Genomic DNA, 18,367 nt, shown 5'->3' with positions numbered 1-18,367 from the left:
CTTTACTACTGAGCTATGGCCCGTCTCTCAATGATCCAAGACTAATTGATCCACTCAAGTTTCCTTATCCTTCCTGCATCCTCTGCATTTAGTTGAAGACTATTGAAATGAGTGTTTGTAACATGCTATGCTCCTAAATGAAACTCCAACTTAACTCCTGAAAAGTGGAAATAGGAGGATATGAGGAGGGAAATAGGAGCCTCAGTTGCCAGAAGCCATGTAGAGAGGAGGAGGCTCTAACATCTGCTTCCCAGAGACAGTGGCTGCCCAGGTGAGAGCCTGTGGGGTTGCTGTCTGCTGTTGTCAGCTTGCCAACCTGTGTGCCCCCTAGCGTGTGGAGCTGGGGCTGCCCTGCAGGTGCGTCTGTGTGGGATTGGGGCCAGAGGGGGTGAATCAGCAGTTCCTGAGGGTCAGTTGCTCAGATTAGCCATCTTTCTGGGCTTCTAAAAGGACTGCTGCCCCGTGGCGGTGAGCCCACCACCGGCGGGGCAAAACCGGGGGGGGGTCACTCCTTTGCGGGGTAATGAGGGCAAGGGCCTGGTGATATTTTTTGGCTTCTGTTGTTTTCAGATCCTGAGTGTTCCAGATTTGTCTTGATTTGTCTGGGGATGGGGAGACAGGGGGTGTGTCTACTGACTGTGAGGTTGCTATTCCGGTGGTGGGGAATAGAGGAAAGTAAAGTTGGCAGGTCAGCGCATTGTTACAGGGGAAGGGAAGTCAGAATTCTATTAGCTGTTTCTCCTTCCAGCTGCCCTGCCACCTCTTTGACCGTGGGGAGCAGTGCCAACCTCCCACAGACTCTCACTTTGCTCTTCTGTAACGCCAGGTCTGTCCAGAATAAGTCGGAAACCATCCACCTTCCAAAAAAACCATGGCAGTTATCTTTTGCAGTTGCAATGCTAGAGCTGGCAGCATATTAAATTAGAATGCATTTATTTAACTTTTAACCTACCCTTCCTTCATGAAGCTCAGAGAAGCATTTTAATCTTCACAACTACCCCATGAAGTCATTTGGGTTAGAAAACCTTGAGCTTCATGGATGAGTGGGGATTAGAATGTGGGTTTCTCATACCCTTAAACCAGCACTCTGGTCACTGCATCACACTGGCTGTGTATCATTTCTCAGCACAGTGAAATGTGCATGTGTGTGCACAACCCCCACCCCCCACACATAAAATGTTTTAAGAAACAAGGCAGGCAGAGGACAACAATGAAGACACAGAAACAGGACGTTAGTTAAATGTCAGTTTTCATTTAATATTCTTTTATAATCTTGTTTGCAACATTTACCACATAAATCATCTAAATAAATAGATGCTGTACAGTCTCTTAACCAGTATCAGTACAAAAATAAAGCCGCACATTGTGTCAATTAGAACTTGCTCTGGCCTTCTCATTTTTATTACAATCTCCGTTTGCAGCACTCACTCACAAAAAGGCATTAAAACATTATTATTATTATTTTGAAACTTCGTTTGGAATTTGTTCCCTCCGCCCCTCCCTCCCCCAATACATTCAGTTAGTCTGTACAAAAGAAAGAAAAAACTGAGAAGCTCATTCTGTGCAAAGGAAGCTTTTCATGTGCAAAGACGACTCAGGGCACCTTGTCAAGAAGGTACCAATTCAGATATTCCGCCAATAAGGAGGGGATTGGTTTTTTTTTAAGCAACACACTTCAGGTCTGTTTCCCTCTTCTACTCACATCTACTCTGCTCACCTCCACCCCCAAAGAGAACAAGAATCCAGAACAGTGTATTGAGAGACCAAGCAGTGCAAAACGACAGGAATGGAGAACACAGCTCCAATTCCATTAAACAGGGACTGGACTCCTCGGGCGACAGGTACTTGGCACTAAAATAAGCTGTCTTCTACACTTCAGACAGTTGTAATGCCCCATTCTGATTATTTAAGAACAAATCTGTAATTCCATGGTATTTTTCTGCTTATAGGAGAGCCCTACCCCAACACAAAAAAGTAACCAGTTAAAGAATACAGCAGTTATTGAGAAATATCTGCTGCATAGCTTATATCCCACCCAAGAGCCTGAATTAGCCCCACACCCCTAATAAGCTATTAAAGTGCAATTTGTCAAGGGGGAAAAGTGTACTCTGAGAAAGACGCATTAAATATATAGATATTGGTATATATTTTTATTTTTAAAAATGGAAGAAATCCACAATGCTGCATTTTGACCAACTTGCTCAAGGCCAGAAACAAGTTATTGGCATTATCTGAAAAGCATTCTGGGCACCTCAAGAGGAGTTTGGAACTGTACTAATTTCCGAGAGGACAGTGCTCGCCTTGCCCTAGAACTGTGAGCTTTCTGTGCTGTTGGTCTTGATGAGAAAGGCAAGGTGAAATTTGTAATTTGTGCAGCAGACATGGGCAACCACTGGTATGAATGCGGTATTGGTCTGGAGCTGTGTCAATGCTGGTCATTGTGTCATTGCTGGTTTGTCCTTATCATCACCACGCCTCTTTAAAACTGGCTAGGTTTTGTCACAGGAATAAATCATCCTGCACCAGTGTCAACAAAGCCTTATGGAGCACTTTGGCCAAAATCATTAATTTATTTTAAAGGGAGAAAGGCAGATAATATTGTTTATTCATATGAACCTTGGTGCTAGCACTACATTTCCCTCTTCCTCATCCAAAGGCCCCATTTTATCCTCCTTTCCCCTACCAGTTCTGTTGGTCTACACAGAGGTAGGCAACCTTGGCATTCTAGCTATTACTGAACTACAACTCCCATCATCCCCAGCCATGATGGGAGGTACAGTTCAGCAACAGATGGTGTGCCAAGGTTGCCTACCCTGAGTTTAGAAGCTTCACACCAGGACACTACTCCTTCCTCAGCTAGCAAACTGACACCCATAAGAGGTTTTAAAGGTACATATTTCCTCATTTTCTAGGACCTTTTCAAATCTGATTCTGAAAAGCCCAACTTAAAATCTCTTTCAGTATTGGACTATGCTTATTTTTGTTTGCAAAACCAATTTTTTTAAAAAAAAGAAATAAAAAGAAATTATACACTGCATTTTCCTACACTTTTTACACTTTCAGAAAGCTAGGGAAAGAGAAAATGAGCAAAACAATCTTGTCAAAGGAAGTTTCTGATTGTTGAAACCTGACCCTTATTTTTATCTCATCTCCCTATTTCTGTATAGATGCTAAACCAACTTGTGCAAATCAGCACAGCTCTACCACCAAGCAAGCTTCCATGCATGCAGCTTTTTTCTTTTTTGCTCCACTCAACCATTTTCGTTGAACGTGCAACCACATCAGAAAAGCACTGAGACTTTGTGTTACATAGTTGTCAACTCTTCAAAGTGGCCAGAGGGGTGAAAAGTGACCTTTCCTATGAACAAACAATTGTCAAGACAGCTCTTCCATGGAGAATACCTAATTGCAGACTGCACATAGTTTATCCAGCTTAGGCTGTCGCGGGTGGCACCTCACTTTCAGACTGTAGGACTACATCCCCAGTGCTTCATAATTTTCATGCACCCACCAACATCTCTACCATCACCAAATATAGCTTAAAGCCAACATTCCTATGAACACTACTCAAAAACAGAACATGAATGATTCCACATTTGCTCCAATGCAGGTCACTTGAGCATGCTATACACACATAGCATTTTATACACACTAGTCACATTAACTTGAAATGTGGCCCCAGGTCTACACGCTCCTCCTCCTTCTCCACGCCACTGTCTGATCACATGCCAAAAAGATGTACAGTTCCATGCCAAAACTAACAGTTACTGGGTGATGCGAGGGGCAGGAAAAAAAAACCAACACTAGAAGTAACGGTGCAATTTCAATTTAGTCTAGCTTAATAATCGTTACATAATGGATTGCAAAGATGATTTGTTTTGAACTAATTACTTTGGTATAAACGTTATCAATGAGTCACATTTGCCTGAAGGGGTCACAGATTTGAAATGAGACCCACATGACAATGCCATACTTCCCTGAAGCAATGCACTCCACCCTTGAACAGTGTAGCCAGGAAGTTACTAAAAATGGAGAACAAGACCAACCATCATCTAATCCTATTACACTTTTGTACTTCCAATTTACTGTCCCATGAGCACTTTTTATATGATCAAAATGTGTTAAGCTGGCAGATTTAATGCCACATATACCATAACAGCTTTGCAAAACCATATTACATCCATTAACTTCCAGGAGCTCCTAACCTTGGATCCCCAGATGTGGTTGGCCCATCATCCCCACCGATACTGGCCAACGCCTTACCTTGTGGGGGAGGAAGATGGAATTTTAGTCCAACCACATCTGGGGATCCAAGGTTGGGAACCCCTAGACTAGTATACTGCCATCTTGACAGGTATCTGCTGTGTGGGAAACGTTTTGTATTTTAAATTGTACACAGCAATTTAGAAAGGAAAACTCAACTGGATCCTGTCCTCACTGACCCCCACACTTACTGAGGAAAGTCTTCTCTTAGCAATTCCATGTTTACCAATGCTACCCGATTCCTGACACCCATCAAGAAATCCTTGCCTCACTGAAAGTTAACTTTATCAAGAGTACTATTTGTAGCTGAAAAGAACAGACTAAGATTGCAATCCTAGACACATTACTTGGGAATAAGCCCAAGTACCAAAGCCAGCAGTCCGGCAATTCAAAGGCAAAGGCCAGCTCACACAACCAGCATGTATAAAGGCTTGGAACTTCCGGTCACATAATGTATTTTAGGATCAGGATGATGTTCTCTAAAGCAGGGATTCTTAATGCCGGGTCCCCAGATGTTACTGGACTTCAATTCCCATAATCCCCAACCAAAGGCCACTGGGGCTGGGGATTATGGGAGCTGAAGTACAAAAACATCTGGGGACCCAACACTGAGAACCCCTGCTCTAAAATAACCCAGCAAGTTTGGTGCTACAGACCCACTTTTTTTTTTTAAACTTTCAGTCACCAGAATCTTCAGATGCTTTAAAAAGCAAATTGAATATGACCCTCATACACTATTTATAAGAAGCTTAGGTTACTATAATGTATTTTTGCAATCTGTATATTAGGTTTTTACAATAAATACCCTGCCATGTTAAAAACTGGAAAAACGTGAGTTCCCCCCCCCTTAAAAACAAAACATATACAGAGCCATGGCAATCATGGACTCCACATGCATAGTAAGGCATTTCTGCAAGGGATGAAGCATCACAACAGCTTCACAAAACAAACACAAAAAACCCTGTGAGATAAAACCTCTAGGACTGGCTGCACCTAAAGTTGCCGCCTGCCTTCCACACACACACACACCCCCGCCCACTTACAAGCACGACTTGTTGTCTTATATTCGTTCTGTGAATATTTTCTGCATTATTTTTCTCAACTCCTTAATCATTGTTTCATCGTGTTTCAATTCTTATGTATTTGGTTGTTTTCATATTCCTATTTCTTATACCAACTAGCATTACTGTATATATGTTTGTTATTAAAGCATTCTCCTGTTTTCATGAGTACTCCTTATACTGCACCTTCCTTCCCCCCCGCCCCCCGGCAAAGCTTCTTTTTATAATAGCTGTGCAATACACAGAAATTCAACAGATCAACTCTTCCCAGCATAAAGATACAGTGATGGAGAGCTGTGCCTGCTAAACTTCTTCCCCATCATATAGCTGTTAAGAGGCACAGGTACAGTGTCGGGACAAGCGGGGGAAAGGTAGAAACCCTAACTTCAAGTAGTTTGGCACATGGACAAATTTTACAAGGGTAGTCAAGCTATATTCAACATAACCCACCTCGATAAAAGCCTTTTAAAAATGTAGCAGCGTAATATTGTTTGAGGGAGCATATTCTTGGGCCTCCTGCCCATGTGGCAGACTCCCCAGTGTAGAGCTGCCTAACCTTGAGTCCCCAGTTGTTTCTGGATTTCAACTGTGGCCTTTGGCCATTTGGCTGGGGATGATGGGAGTTGTAGTCCAACAACTTCTGGGGACCCCTAGTGTAAAATGTAAATAGTCTCATATTACTCTGTCAAGATTTTTGTCGACACATATGTTTGCTTGTTGAGGATGATAAAATAAAATCATGTTGGATATTAATGCCCAGATTAAAGTGATATCCTCAATAACAGAACTGAGAATTTTAGCAACCAATGAGAAGATGCTAGGAATATACCTCCAGGGAACCAACAAGTGATGGATGAAATCATAAGTCTGAAACTGGTAAAACACAATCTAGCACATTTGGTGCTTCTCTAGAAAGAAACTGGCCTAATTAAAGCTCTGTTACTTTGCCAATTTTATTTTATCAGACTATGCGCACGCACACACATACTTTAACAAATCCATTCAAACTGAATATTGTAACCATGTACTACAGCTGCCCTAGGTGAATGTTCCATTTAAGATTTCAATGCTGACATGTACATGATTTTAGCAGATGGACTTATTTTTCTTTTCAAAGTATTTGACTATTTTAGCTAATTAACATTTGCTTTGCAATGTCCATCCCAACAAAGAGCGCAAGAAAAAGAATGTTGAATGATCTTCTTCAGCAGAATTGCCAGACCAACCAACCCACATGGTGCTTTGGAATTGGGTATCACACCAGAAATAAAAGCTTTGCTTCTGGAAACTCTAGGGGCACTCCAATTTAAACAGTTTATCCCTGACCAATTTTGAATGTGTGGGGGGAATTCAACACACCACACCTTTTCACTAGTAAGATTAACCCAATTGCAACAATAATCAACTTGCATTATAAAATCACTTCACCAATAACTCTACAGAAGATGGTACGACTTCAAACTATTTTTTTTTAAAAAACAGCATTCCTTTCCAAAGCTAACAGCCCGATTCTCAACATATAATTGGAAAGTATGTTACATACATTTTGGTATGACTCACTTTTATGCATATGGCTTGGGATCACAGCCTGAATTTTAAGAGGCAAACATTGTTTTCCTGCCACATCTATTCCTCTTATTTCCAAAAGATTCCAGCCTCACAAAACTATAAGATTTTTTAATCAGCTGGCAAAATACTAGCTCTTCATTGACACAAAGAAAAATTGCTAGAAAACCTTTCATGTCAGAACAAATAATAGCAACCAGAAACAAAGCAATTTTCAAGGACAACAAAACATCTGAGGCAGAAAGACTCCCTCATTAACTCCTAGGGATTCTTTCTATATCTACAGGGGGAAGAAATTCTTATTAAAAACAGAAGTAATGTTTTGGATATTGGCCTGGGAAGAGAAGGACAAAACATCTAAATCACAGATTTTAATTGATTTAATTACAGTTTTTCCCCTCCACAGAGAACTATAGTTCTGCAAGATGGCCTAGTAAGAATTGTTACTCTCCCCTACTAATATCCAATTTCCAGGATTATTTGGTTGAGTTAGTGTAGAAAAATGAGCATAAAATCAACACAAGTTTGTAGTGTAGAGATGCAGAGAGGAAGAAACAGAAGCACAACAAAAATCAGGTGCAGAACAAAGCCTGCTTCTTTCTGAAGGTTTCTGTTGTGTGTTATAATTTAGTCAGATGTAGAAACATCTGAGAAAGACTGGCCAAGACTTTCCCTTTGCATAGCCAATTAAAACACAACGAGTATACTGGAAATCACAGCTGCAGTGAGTTTAAGTTGTATGAGAAGTTTCACAATGAAAATCTTTAGAGCACTTGGGAACCTAGTAATATAATGTGGCCCAGCCCTTTGTGGATCAGGATTTATACATGGAGCTGGCCAAGAGTCAAACTTTTCAACTTGATCTGCAGGAATAAAAATGTGAAGCATTTCACAGTACAGACAAGCCTTTCAAAGACACTGCAACCTGCCAACTGCTGTATAACAAGTTACTTTAGGAGGTACAGCTATAGTGGATGACTGAGATGCCGACAACTAGTTGTCTATGCACTGCTGATATTCAACACCCACTATAGTATACTGAAGATTCCCCCAGCCTCTTAGACACACACACCCCACTTCTGTCACAAATCTTCAGCTCAGGGACTCCATAGAAGTATTAAGTGTGTGCAATTTAAACAGTTATAAGACAGGCTGCTACACAGGACCGGTGCTACTATTAGTAGTACATGTTGTTGTGAACCGCTCTGAGCCATTTTGGAAGGGCGGTATATAAATCTAATAAATAAATAATAAATAAATTAGGCCAACTAGGCAGCTGCCTAGGGCGCAGACCTCAGAGGGGCACAGAGTGTGGAGTGTCAATGTGTTAAGAGTGTGAGAAACCAGAATAATGAGTAGAAATATGAGGGGAAAAACCAGTTCATTGTTTTCAACACTAACAATACTGTTAAACTTAATTCAGTTTGTATCACAGTGATCTCATATTTTTTATTTCATTTTTCTAGTGAGCTATGGCTGATAGAAAATGACCTTCTGGAGCTCAGTACTGCAAACGAAAGGCAGAAAAAGCTAAGGAGCAAGCAAAGCAAGAGGGGTTCTTCTTGAAATACCTTCGTACACAGAAAGCAAATCAAGAACAAGAATATGACTGTACTCTTGTTGAAAGTAGCACTGGGGGAGCTGAATGTGGTGCTCCTACTACAAATGATAAAATCTAAGACAAAGTTTCACAAGTTGGAGATATTTCTGGAAAACACACAGGGGAAAAAAGGATGTCAAGAAAAGTGAAAGTACTGCAAAGTCTGCAAAAGAAGATGGTATTGTGCCTGACTTAAATTACAGTGATAATTTGCAACAGCTTATAATACAACATGAACCATAGCAGGTTGTATCACATGATTTCCCCAAAGACTAAAAAAACAGAAGATTTTCTCCTATACACCACAGGAGGAGACTAGCAAATGGTGAAGAAGTGTGCCGTCAATGGTTGATATATTCAACCTCAAAAGATGCGTTTTTTTTGTTTTTGCTGTAAGTTGTACAGCCAAAAAAATGGTGTATCATCCCTACAAGAAACAGGTTCAAAAGACTGGAAGAACATTGGAGCAATTCTTTCTTCGCATGAGAGGAATACTGACCATTTAGAAAACTATCAGGCATGGCGTGAACTTTAATTGCGCTTATCTAAAAGAAAAACAATTGATGATATTAACCAGCAGAAAATTAGGCAAGAACAACAATACTGACAACAAATCTTGGAATGGTTGATTGCTTTGGTCAGAGTTCTTGGCATGCAAAACTTGTCATTCCATGGTACAATGAAAACTTGTACAGTGCTAGCAATGGAAATTTTTTTAAGTTTGTAGAATATCTAGCCCTTTTTGATCCTATCATGAATGAACATTTGTGCAGAGTTAAGAATCAAGAAACAATGGTTCACTACTGTACCTAGAAAAAGATATCCAAAATGAGCTTATACAGTTTCTGGCAGGTGCTATAAAGCAGCAAATTTTAACACATACAAACTCAGCCAAATACTACTCAATTATTCTGGACTGCACACCTGATATTAGTCATATTGAGCAAATGACAATGATTGTACGTTTCGTTGATGTAATCAAACCATCAGATAATGAGATATCAATGCCTGAAGTTATCATAAGAGAACATTTCTTGGGGTTTGTTTCACTAAAGGAGACTACAGGTGCCTTTATGACAGAAACTCTTCTTGGACAGCTTGAGCAAATGAGATTACCAACTGAGAATCTGCGTGGTCAAGGTTATGATAATGGGAGTAACATGAAAGGGAAAGAAGACAGCGTACAAAAGAAAGTCCTGGACATATACCCATGTGCCTTTTTTGTGCCCTGCAATGCACACTCTAAACTTGGTAGTCAATGATACTGCTAAGTGTTGTCTGGAAGCAACTAGTTTCTTCAGTTTGGTTCAACAGATCTATAATTATTTATCTGCATCGACTCAGCATTGGCAAATTCTAACTAGCCATATATCAGACTTAGGCATAACTGTTAAGCCATTGAGTGAAACAAGATGTGAGAGTCGGATCGATGCTTTGAAGCCACTGAGATATCATCTTGGTAATATATGTGATGCTTTAATAGAGATCTTTGATGACAAAAGGACAAAAGGTTCATCTGGAAATACTTCCCGAATTGAAGCTACAGCCCTTGCTGATGCAATTTGTAAGTTCAAGTTTGTGGTATCCCTTATTGCATGGTACAACATACTTTTTGAAGTCAATCTTACAAGCAAGCTACTACAAAATAAGGAAGCCTATTTAAATTCAGCTACAAGCCAATTGCAAGTGACTAAGAATTACCTTGTGGGCTGCAGATGTGATGAGGGTTTTCAACAAGTTTTGACAGATGCTACTGAGATTGCAAAGGAACTAGAGATACTACCTGAGACAGAACAAGTTAGAAAAAGGAGAAAGAAATGGCAGTTTGAGTATGAGGCCTAAGAAGAGGCACCACAAGATCCAAAGCAGAAATTCAAAGTAGGTTTCTACTATAATGTCTTAGACATGACCATACAATCTGTTGAAGAGAGATTCCAACAGCTACAACAATATAATTCCCTATTTGGCTTCCTGTATGATATATACATTATAAAGAAAAAAAATCTACTGAAGATGTACTTGAGGCCTGCAAGAATTTGGAAAAATCATTGATGTATAATGGAAACACAGATATTGATGCTGAAGATCTGTGTTGTGAACTTATAGCAAAAGCTCGAAGACTTCCAAAGTCTATGCCTCCACAAGGAGTACTTCTCTTCATACTACAACAAAAACTCCTGGATAATGTACCTAATGTCTCCGTTGCTCTAAGGATCCTTCTCACACTTCCAGTATCAGTGGCAAGTGGTGAATGTAGTTTCTCAAAGCTCAAACTTATAAAAACTTACATACGCTCAACAATGTCGCAAAAGAGACTAGTTGGCTTGGCAACTATATCAATTGAACATGAACAGGCATCAGCACTTAATCTGATTGAATTGATGACAAAATTTGCAAAGGAAAAGGCATGCAAAGTGAGATTCTGATGTGGTGTTGAAAGTTGTGTTGCCCTTGGTGGAGGTATGCGCTCTACCGAATGCCCTTCTAATTCAAAATGATTTGTGCGCCAAAATATTTTCTTTTGTATTTGAGAAAGATAATCAAAAATTGATGTATTACCTATTCTTGCAATTTAAAATACATTTAACAGTTTCAAGTTTTGTGCTTTTCATTTTTTCTACAAAACATCTGTTTTTGAAAATCGAAGTTTAAATTTTTTTTTGGAGGGGGGTGCAAGAACTTAGCCTTAACTAGGGCGCAAAATAGTCTGGCACCGGCCCTGCTCTACAGTCACTGGCTTAGATCCAGACTAAGCTACTCATGAATGGGACAAGTTTTCTTGTACTATTAATTTCAATGGAAGTGCCCAAAGCTAATTTTTGAAGCCTGTCAGTCAGGATGGGGGAGTGGGGGGGGGGGAGACCCTGAGGTTTACTATGCAGCCAGACAATTAGGAGCAGAGGAGGGTCTTTACCCTCCTCCGTCCCTTTCGGTAGTGGACACATCACTGAGGAGATGTTGACATCAAACCAGCAGTCCTCAGATGAGTGAGGACTCATCTATAGTCCTCACAAATAGTGAGCTGCACCTCAAATTGTGCAGCTGCAACCAGTGGTCCTTCTAATTTTTTTCATCTCTATGCAGAATGAGTTTTGTTCTGGGTGGCAGTATCAAGGCAGTGTGGGCGCACATGCATTCAGAGTGGGGCCTTCCTAATTCAACCTGAGCAGGATCTAAAATGAACTGAGCCGATATCCAAAATTTTTTAAGCACGCACACGTCTTCGAGGGAACAGTGGCTGCAACATAGGCAGGCTGGAGGGGCCAGAGTGCTCCCTGCCTGGGAGCCCTTCAAGTACCTCTGGGAACCTCTGGTCTACTAGACTTCACGGTTGGTGATGAATACCTGGCACTTTTGAAAGAGATATCATTTATTTACCGGAACTGGCCAGAGCTCTAGTGAAGCACAAGGGCTTTTGCCATTCCAGCTCTTTGAGGATCAGAATCCAATGCTCTCTCTCTCTCTCCACACACACACACATATACACACACACACATATACACACATGTGTGTGTGTGTGTAGGGGGGGATAGGATCCAAGCCTATATATACAGAAGCGTGGATCCAGAGGTGCCCTCTTGCTAACAGAAAACCTATTTTGTGCACTGAAGCATCATTTCCAGCTTAGCAGAAAAGTGTTGCATGAGAAAAGTGAAAACTGCATCCTACATGCACAAGTTCTGTCTTGAGCAACAATTCACACAAGCTCTTAAAACACACACACAAACCTAGCAGTTCCCAAGCATGTGTTCGCTATAGCTTGCATCTTCTAATTCACACTTCTTGTCCATGGTGAACAGCCCCCCATATACTGTGGTTCTGCACTGTGAGAAGTCTTCCTTTAGCACTTGTGCAAGCCTTTGTAAAACGGCACTAAGTCTTTCCCTCCTTCTCCTCACTGTTCTTTGGATCCAAGCCAATATGGGGGAGGGGATTGCCATTTTCTCCCACTCTCGGAGAAAGAGGCAGTCTAATCTCCCATTTCACAAACATTTTCATGAACAGAGCTCAGGACTCAGTCAAGCTCTTGCACCGCCAGCCTCGTCTGGAAAGTTAAACATTTCTAGTGAGGCACGTAGATAACCTGGATATCACGCTATCCTGCAGCCTGATGGACAGATTATACCAGAATGTGAAGCCTTTCTCCCTCCCCACTGCCCCACCAGTGTGAAATGCTTGAAATATTAGGATTTACACTTATCACACAACAATAGAACTTTTCCCTGTAAGATAGAGGTCTCAAACTGGGGCCCTCCTGCAGATGTTGGATGACAACTCCCACCATCCTTAGTGACTGGACATTGTGACCAGAGATGATAGGAGCTGCAGACCAATAACTGCAGGAGGACTACTCCTTTAAGGCACCCCTCCTTTAAGAGATCTTAAATCTCTTTTTCTGTAAAAGTGGCAGGAGAAAAGCCACATGCTCTTCGAGATTTACAGCATATCCAAGTTGGTAGGCAACCACCTTCGATCATACTGTAGTCTTCCTTCAGACATGAAACCAAATTTGGCAGCATGAGAATTGCAGACAGACTAAGGTTAGAATCTCCACAGGATTTAAAATGCAGCTTTTATAAATCTCCAGACAAATATAGTATCAGAAAGAACAGTCTAGGGGGTGGGGGAAACAAACACACAAAAAATTATTTTTTGCAGACAAGAATTATGAGGTCAGGAAGAGTGGAAGAAGTCAGAGATGCACCACAACATTCGGTGTCCCATCAGTTTCTTTCTTCCCCTTCTGCCCCCATTTCTAAACATGTTTACTCACAAGAAAGACCCATTAATTTCAGTGGGACGCATTCTCGAGTACATATGGTTAGGACTGCAGCCCTCCTTTCTAGCTTCTCATTCCATAGGAAGATATTTTCTGGAGTTTTCATTTGTTTAAATAAGCACACACCCCACACATACGAGAACATATGCTAGAACTATACAGTGCAATGATACAATTCCTTAAAAAAAAAAATTACAAGGAAGTCCAGCACAAATTTCAAGGCATTGAAGTGCAAGACAAGGCTCTAGGGAACTGCAAGCAGCTTCTCCCTGGCAAAGGTTTGGAGATCATCACAGAAAGACACCCTCACTTGGTACAGGAAGTAATACAAGAGTAACAAAGGCTTGAAAGGGATAACATCAAGTGAAGCTCATTCCTTCAAGACTGAATTAGAAGCAGAAGTGGTTTACAAGTCCCATATACATCTTCCAACCCAACCCTTTTCTGCCAATATTTCTAACTCCTTATTTTGATCAGGCAGGGCAAGAAGTAGGCCACCTATTCATAGATCAGCTACACAGGAAACTGCCTTATACAGAGTCAGATCATTGGTCCAGCTAGCTCAGTACTGAGCTAGAGAGCTCAGTACAGCTCTCCAGGGAATCAGGCAGGAGCCTTTTCCAGGCCTGCCTGGAGATGCCAGGGACTGAACCTCTACTGAGCTATGGCCCCACCCCCTAAGGAGAATGCTCACATGCAACCCATCCAAATGCAAACCAAGGCAAAACCTGCTTAGCATAGGAGACAATTCATACTCACTACCCCAAGACCAGCTAGAACTACCAGTCAACAAGTCAACCACTACCAATTTCTTAAGAAAGCCATGCATGCCCTACTTCCCACCCACACCCATGGCTTTCTCACAGATGTATGGAGCCAGTTTTGAGACAATGAAGACTTAATGAAAGTCAATGGCAAAGTTCCCATAATCTTGAACAATGACAGAGTTTCATGCATCATCTCCTATTCATCCTGAGCCTAGCAAATATCAACAGAAAACAGAAAGATTCCCAACCAAGGCGATTTCCAAAAACCTCTTGGTCATTGTGCACACCTTGGCATCATCACACTGACAATTGGAAAAGATGTCCAAGAAGACTGGCAATTCCATCCTTAGTCAAGGTATACAAATCCAATGGGTTTAGACGGAACAAACATAGTCTACACCAGTCCCCCTACCCACTGGGGACCCAGTCTATATCCAATTGCCTGCTGTGTCTGCCAGGCAATTCCTGGGTATTGCGAAAGATTCTGGGAGACACTCTAGGGCACGGCAGGGGTAGGCAGGCTTGGCTCTCCAGTGCTGAACTACAACTCCCATAATCTATGGGAGTTGTAGAGAGTCAAGATTGCCTACCGTTGGTTCCAAGTTGCACTCTATATTCATTCAGGTCTGCTAAGCCTCACCAGGCAAACCCAGCACATTCCCTAGGACACACCAAAATACTTTTGTAGCTGTCCATTACAAGGGTAGGTTGGTAATGATAGATACTGAGGAAACTCTTAATTTTCCAAGAAGTCTCTGGTTTCCTAGGTACAGGATTTGAAAATATCTGTATCAAGAGATGAGCAATGGTAACCTGGAGTTCTTGTGTGTCAATATGGTTATAGCAAGCCAGTTTCTTGCACTGCTGCTTTTAGAAATGCACAAGCAGGGGAAGCACCAATGCAGGCCTCCCCCCACCTGGATAACACTAACATGCAAACCACCGTCCCAACTGTATATGTAATGTCCCCAAAATTTTGCATTTGTGGAAGCACTGGGAACACCTATAGGCCACATCTCATAAAGTACAGATCAGGAAGGAAGTATCAGTCAGGAATCTGTCACCCAAAGCAGGGTGTGTGGTGTGGCGGTCTGCTGCCTTTCACAGTTGTTGCTGGGAAGAAAGCAAACTTGGGAATCAGATCGACCAGGGATAATCCACTGTGAGACATGGAAGAACAGAGATATTTAGCCATTTCCCTGCTACTGCCTCTCCTCCCAACTTCCTTCAAGTTGCAGATATGTCATCATTGATAAAAGCACAATTGCAAGGGTAATGGAATCACTTTTTCAATGACTCTACAGTAAGCAAGTTTTCAAGTTGATATTATACACATACTGGCAAGAGAACTCCTACTACTACAGGGCCATATTTTACCAAACCCTTAAAATATTATAGTTAGTGTCCAAAACATGCAAGATACATTCATAACGGAATCAGAAAGGATGTCCAAAAATGCTGATTCCATTACTGATGTGTTTTATACAATTTAGACACTATTGTATTTTTAAGGTGTTATTAAAAATATGGCCTTATAGTAGATGTTCTCTGGCCAGCTGGTTGGTAGGTAGGTAGGTAGATAAAATATCAACTTGAAAATTTGCTTATTTATTGTTGTTGTTCAATAGATGGCTACAGTCACTGAAAAAGTGATAACATGCCTGATTCTGTTACCCTTGGAATTGCCCCAAAGGAGCAGACACTCTTCCACACTGCACTGTGAATAAAAAGCTTTGCCAGTGAAAAAAGCTTCCATTTCCTAGACAGACAAAGCAATAACAGACAAAATATCTATATACTCTCTTTCTATATATATATCTATCTACCTACCTATATATATCTATTGTAACAAATGAGGAAAGAAAAAACAGGCACCCCCACATTGCCTTTTCTTGTTTTTGCGTATTTGAAAGAGGAGCAGGTTTAAAAAAAAAAAAAAAAAAAGAGTTACCAAGACATCAACAGTCAAAATAAAATCAAAATCCTCTGTAAACATTGTGAAGGAAATTTTTCGGATTTTGTTTGTTAAAGGATATACTGAAATCGCCTGCCCTATAAATATCTGATTAGGAACGCAGGAGGGGAAAACAAAACACACACACACACACGCACACACAATCAAAACAAAAAGGGAAAAAAATAAGAGGAGAAAAACCATAAAATAAAAATGGAGTTTCAGAACTGGATGCTCCTGTCTCGGAAGAAGCCCTCTGCCATTTGTGCTTCTCTGAAAGTCACAGTAATGGAGTTTGCTGTGATATCCGTCACTGTCACTTCGTTTGGGGGCTGGGCGGGGCTCCAGGAAAGGTTGCCTTCTGCTGTGTCTGAGCCCACTGTTGGAAGAGGAGGGAAAGATAAGAGCATGTGAGAGTGGCAGAACACACCAAGAGGAACAGAGGCTCTTACTTTGTAATGGAACAAAAACCACCTATTGCAGAACTGACATGCTCAGCACCAGAGCTGGGCAGAAGAATAAAGGAATAGAATTGAGAGCAGGCAGCAAATATGCAGTTACAATAAACATGTAACAGAGTCCAAAGTGGTGTAGTGGTTAGAGTGTTTGACTAGGACCGGGAAGACCAGAGTTCAAATCCCTACTCTGCCATGAAACTCACTGGGTGACTCTGGGCCAGTCACTTCTCTCTCAGCCTAACCTTCCTCACAGGGTAGTTGTGAGGATAAACATAACCATCTACAGTGCTCTGGACTCCTTGGAGGAAGAGCAGGATATAAATGTAAAAATAAATAAAAATTAAAAAAACCACACATACAACCTGTACAAATAAGATGGTGTTTCTGTAGTTTTAACTAGCACCAAGTTGTACTTATAACAGTGCTAGTCTCTTTCCATTCCACCTCAAAACTGAAGAACCCACTTCAAAAGCATATCAACAGATGGTGTCTCAATCTAATAATCTCTCACTTAGAAGGGCTGGGGTGGGGTTGGCCTGAAATTCAGTTTACACTGTGCAATTAAGTACCAAGGAGATATTTCCCAGACTCTTCCATTACCTCTTGTTACCCACCCACCCCACCCCACCCCCGCAAAAAAAAAAAGAGGGGGGAAAGGATTAACAAAGCAGTTAAAGAACAAGATGACTTTCAATTGGTTCTGCCTTTTCAGGGAAAGTGGATTCTCCTTCCTCTGTATGGGCTAAACACGTTTAATACCTGTTGTGGCCCCAGCAAATAGATCCCCTTCACGATTTCTCATTCTGGGCCCGCAATGAAGATGTCGCCTCATAGAAAAAGGATAGCAACAATAACTTCCATCTCAATAACCCCCATACCCAGAGGCACGCTTACCCCTGGACTTTGGGACTGAAGTCCAGGGAATCCACAGCCCCTGTGGGCCCCCAAATCCTCTTTAGTCTATCTCGGGTGCTGTGGTCACCCAGCCGAGCATGATGATGCTTAATTTGGAGGGGAGTGGGGCCTCTAAAGGCTTTTAGGTCCATGCTCCAAAATTACCTAGGTGCACCTCTTCCCATACCAAAAAGGAAAGAGAGAGAGAGGAGAGAAACCTCCATTTTCTGTTACTTTACCTGCTCTGCGCCTTCTTTTCCCACCTGGGGATAGAATGTGTGCCCTTTAACTGGGCATTTCTGGCTTCTGTCTTTGATATCAGAGGTGTGTCTACTCTCCCCTGAGAAAGACTCTATCTTCCCTGACACTACCATCTTGAGTCAGTAGGACTTGGAGGGGGGGGAGATCCCCCCTCCATATGCAGCCAGAAAGGACATAAATCCTCTTGCTCTTTCCAAAAATTATCTGAGCAGAAATCTCAAAGTAAAACAAATACAAAAATACACTCTCTGGTCAGATTTTGTAAAGCTGCCTCATTATTCAAGAGCCATGCACTGCTCAAGTTTTTGTGATAGAGCAGGGCTGCACAACTTCAGCCCTCCAGCTGTTGTTGAGCTACAACTCCCATCACCCAAGCCACAGCAGCCCAATCACCAGGGAGGATGGGACTCGTAGTCCAACATCAGCAGGAAGGCCAAAGTGGTGCAGTGCTGCAATGAAGGTAAATTAAAGGCGCTTACAACATCAGCTGGCCTTGCCCTTCATGCCCTGTTCTCTACTGCAACCATTTCCTGCTTTTCCCACCTGTCAGCTATTTCCTCTTCTGCAGCTGGCAAAATGGCCAGGCCCGGCAGGCACCCAAAGTGCCTATGCAAATCCCTACTCTATATGCCCTTGTTGGACTTGTGTCTGGCCCATAAGCTCTCTTTCCCCTATGCCCGGTCCAACCAGCATGTTAGCAGGACATTCCTTATCAGCCACTGGAGTTAATACCCAACTCTTATGAAATGCTGCTCCAGTCACC

The 18,367-nt window shown here is 41.7% G+C and overlaps 1 protein-coding gene and 1 pseudogene across 2 annotated transcripts in view; one reads left to right on the top strand and one right to left on the bottom strand.

Moving 5' to 3' along the window:
- Window positions 1–1,232: 1,232 nt before the first annotated feature.
- The window catches only part of CBX7 (chromobox 7), a 33,987-nt gene continuing 16,852 nt past the window's right edge, over window positions 1,233–18,367 (bottom strand). For both annotated transcript variants that reach the window (XM_053253449.1, XM_053253448.1), the window contains one exon: window positions 1,233–16,370. In XM_053253449.1, coding sequence (XP_053109424.1) covers window positions 16,213–16,370 — 158 coding nt within the window. In that variant the 3' untranslated portion in view covers window positions 1,233–16,212. The remainder of the gene's footprint in view (window positions 16,371–18,367) is intronic.
- On the top strand, window positions 9,112–11,086 carry LOC128327442 (uncharacterized; annotated as a pseudogene).

Source organism: Hemicordylus capensis, chromosome 5, assembly GCF_027244095.1.
Source record: "Hemicordylus capensis ecotype Gifberg chromosome 5, rHemCap1.1.pri, whole genome shotgun sequence".
Lineage (NCBI taxonomy): Eukaryota > Metazoa > Chordata > Lepidosauria > Squamata > Cordylidae > Hemicordylus > Hemicordylus capensis.
Note: the sequence above shows the minus strand (reverse complement) of the source record. Positions and strands in the feature narration are given on the sequence as shown.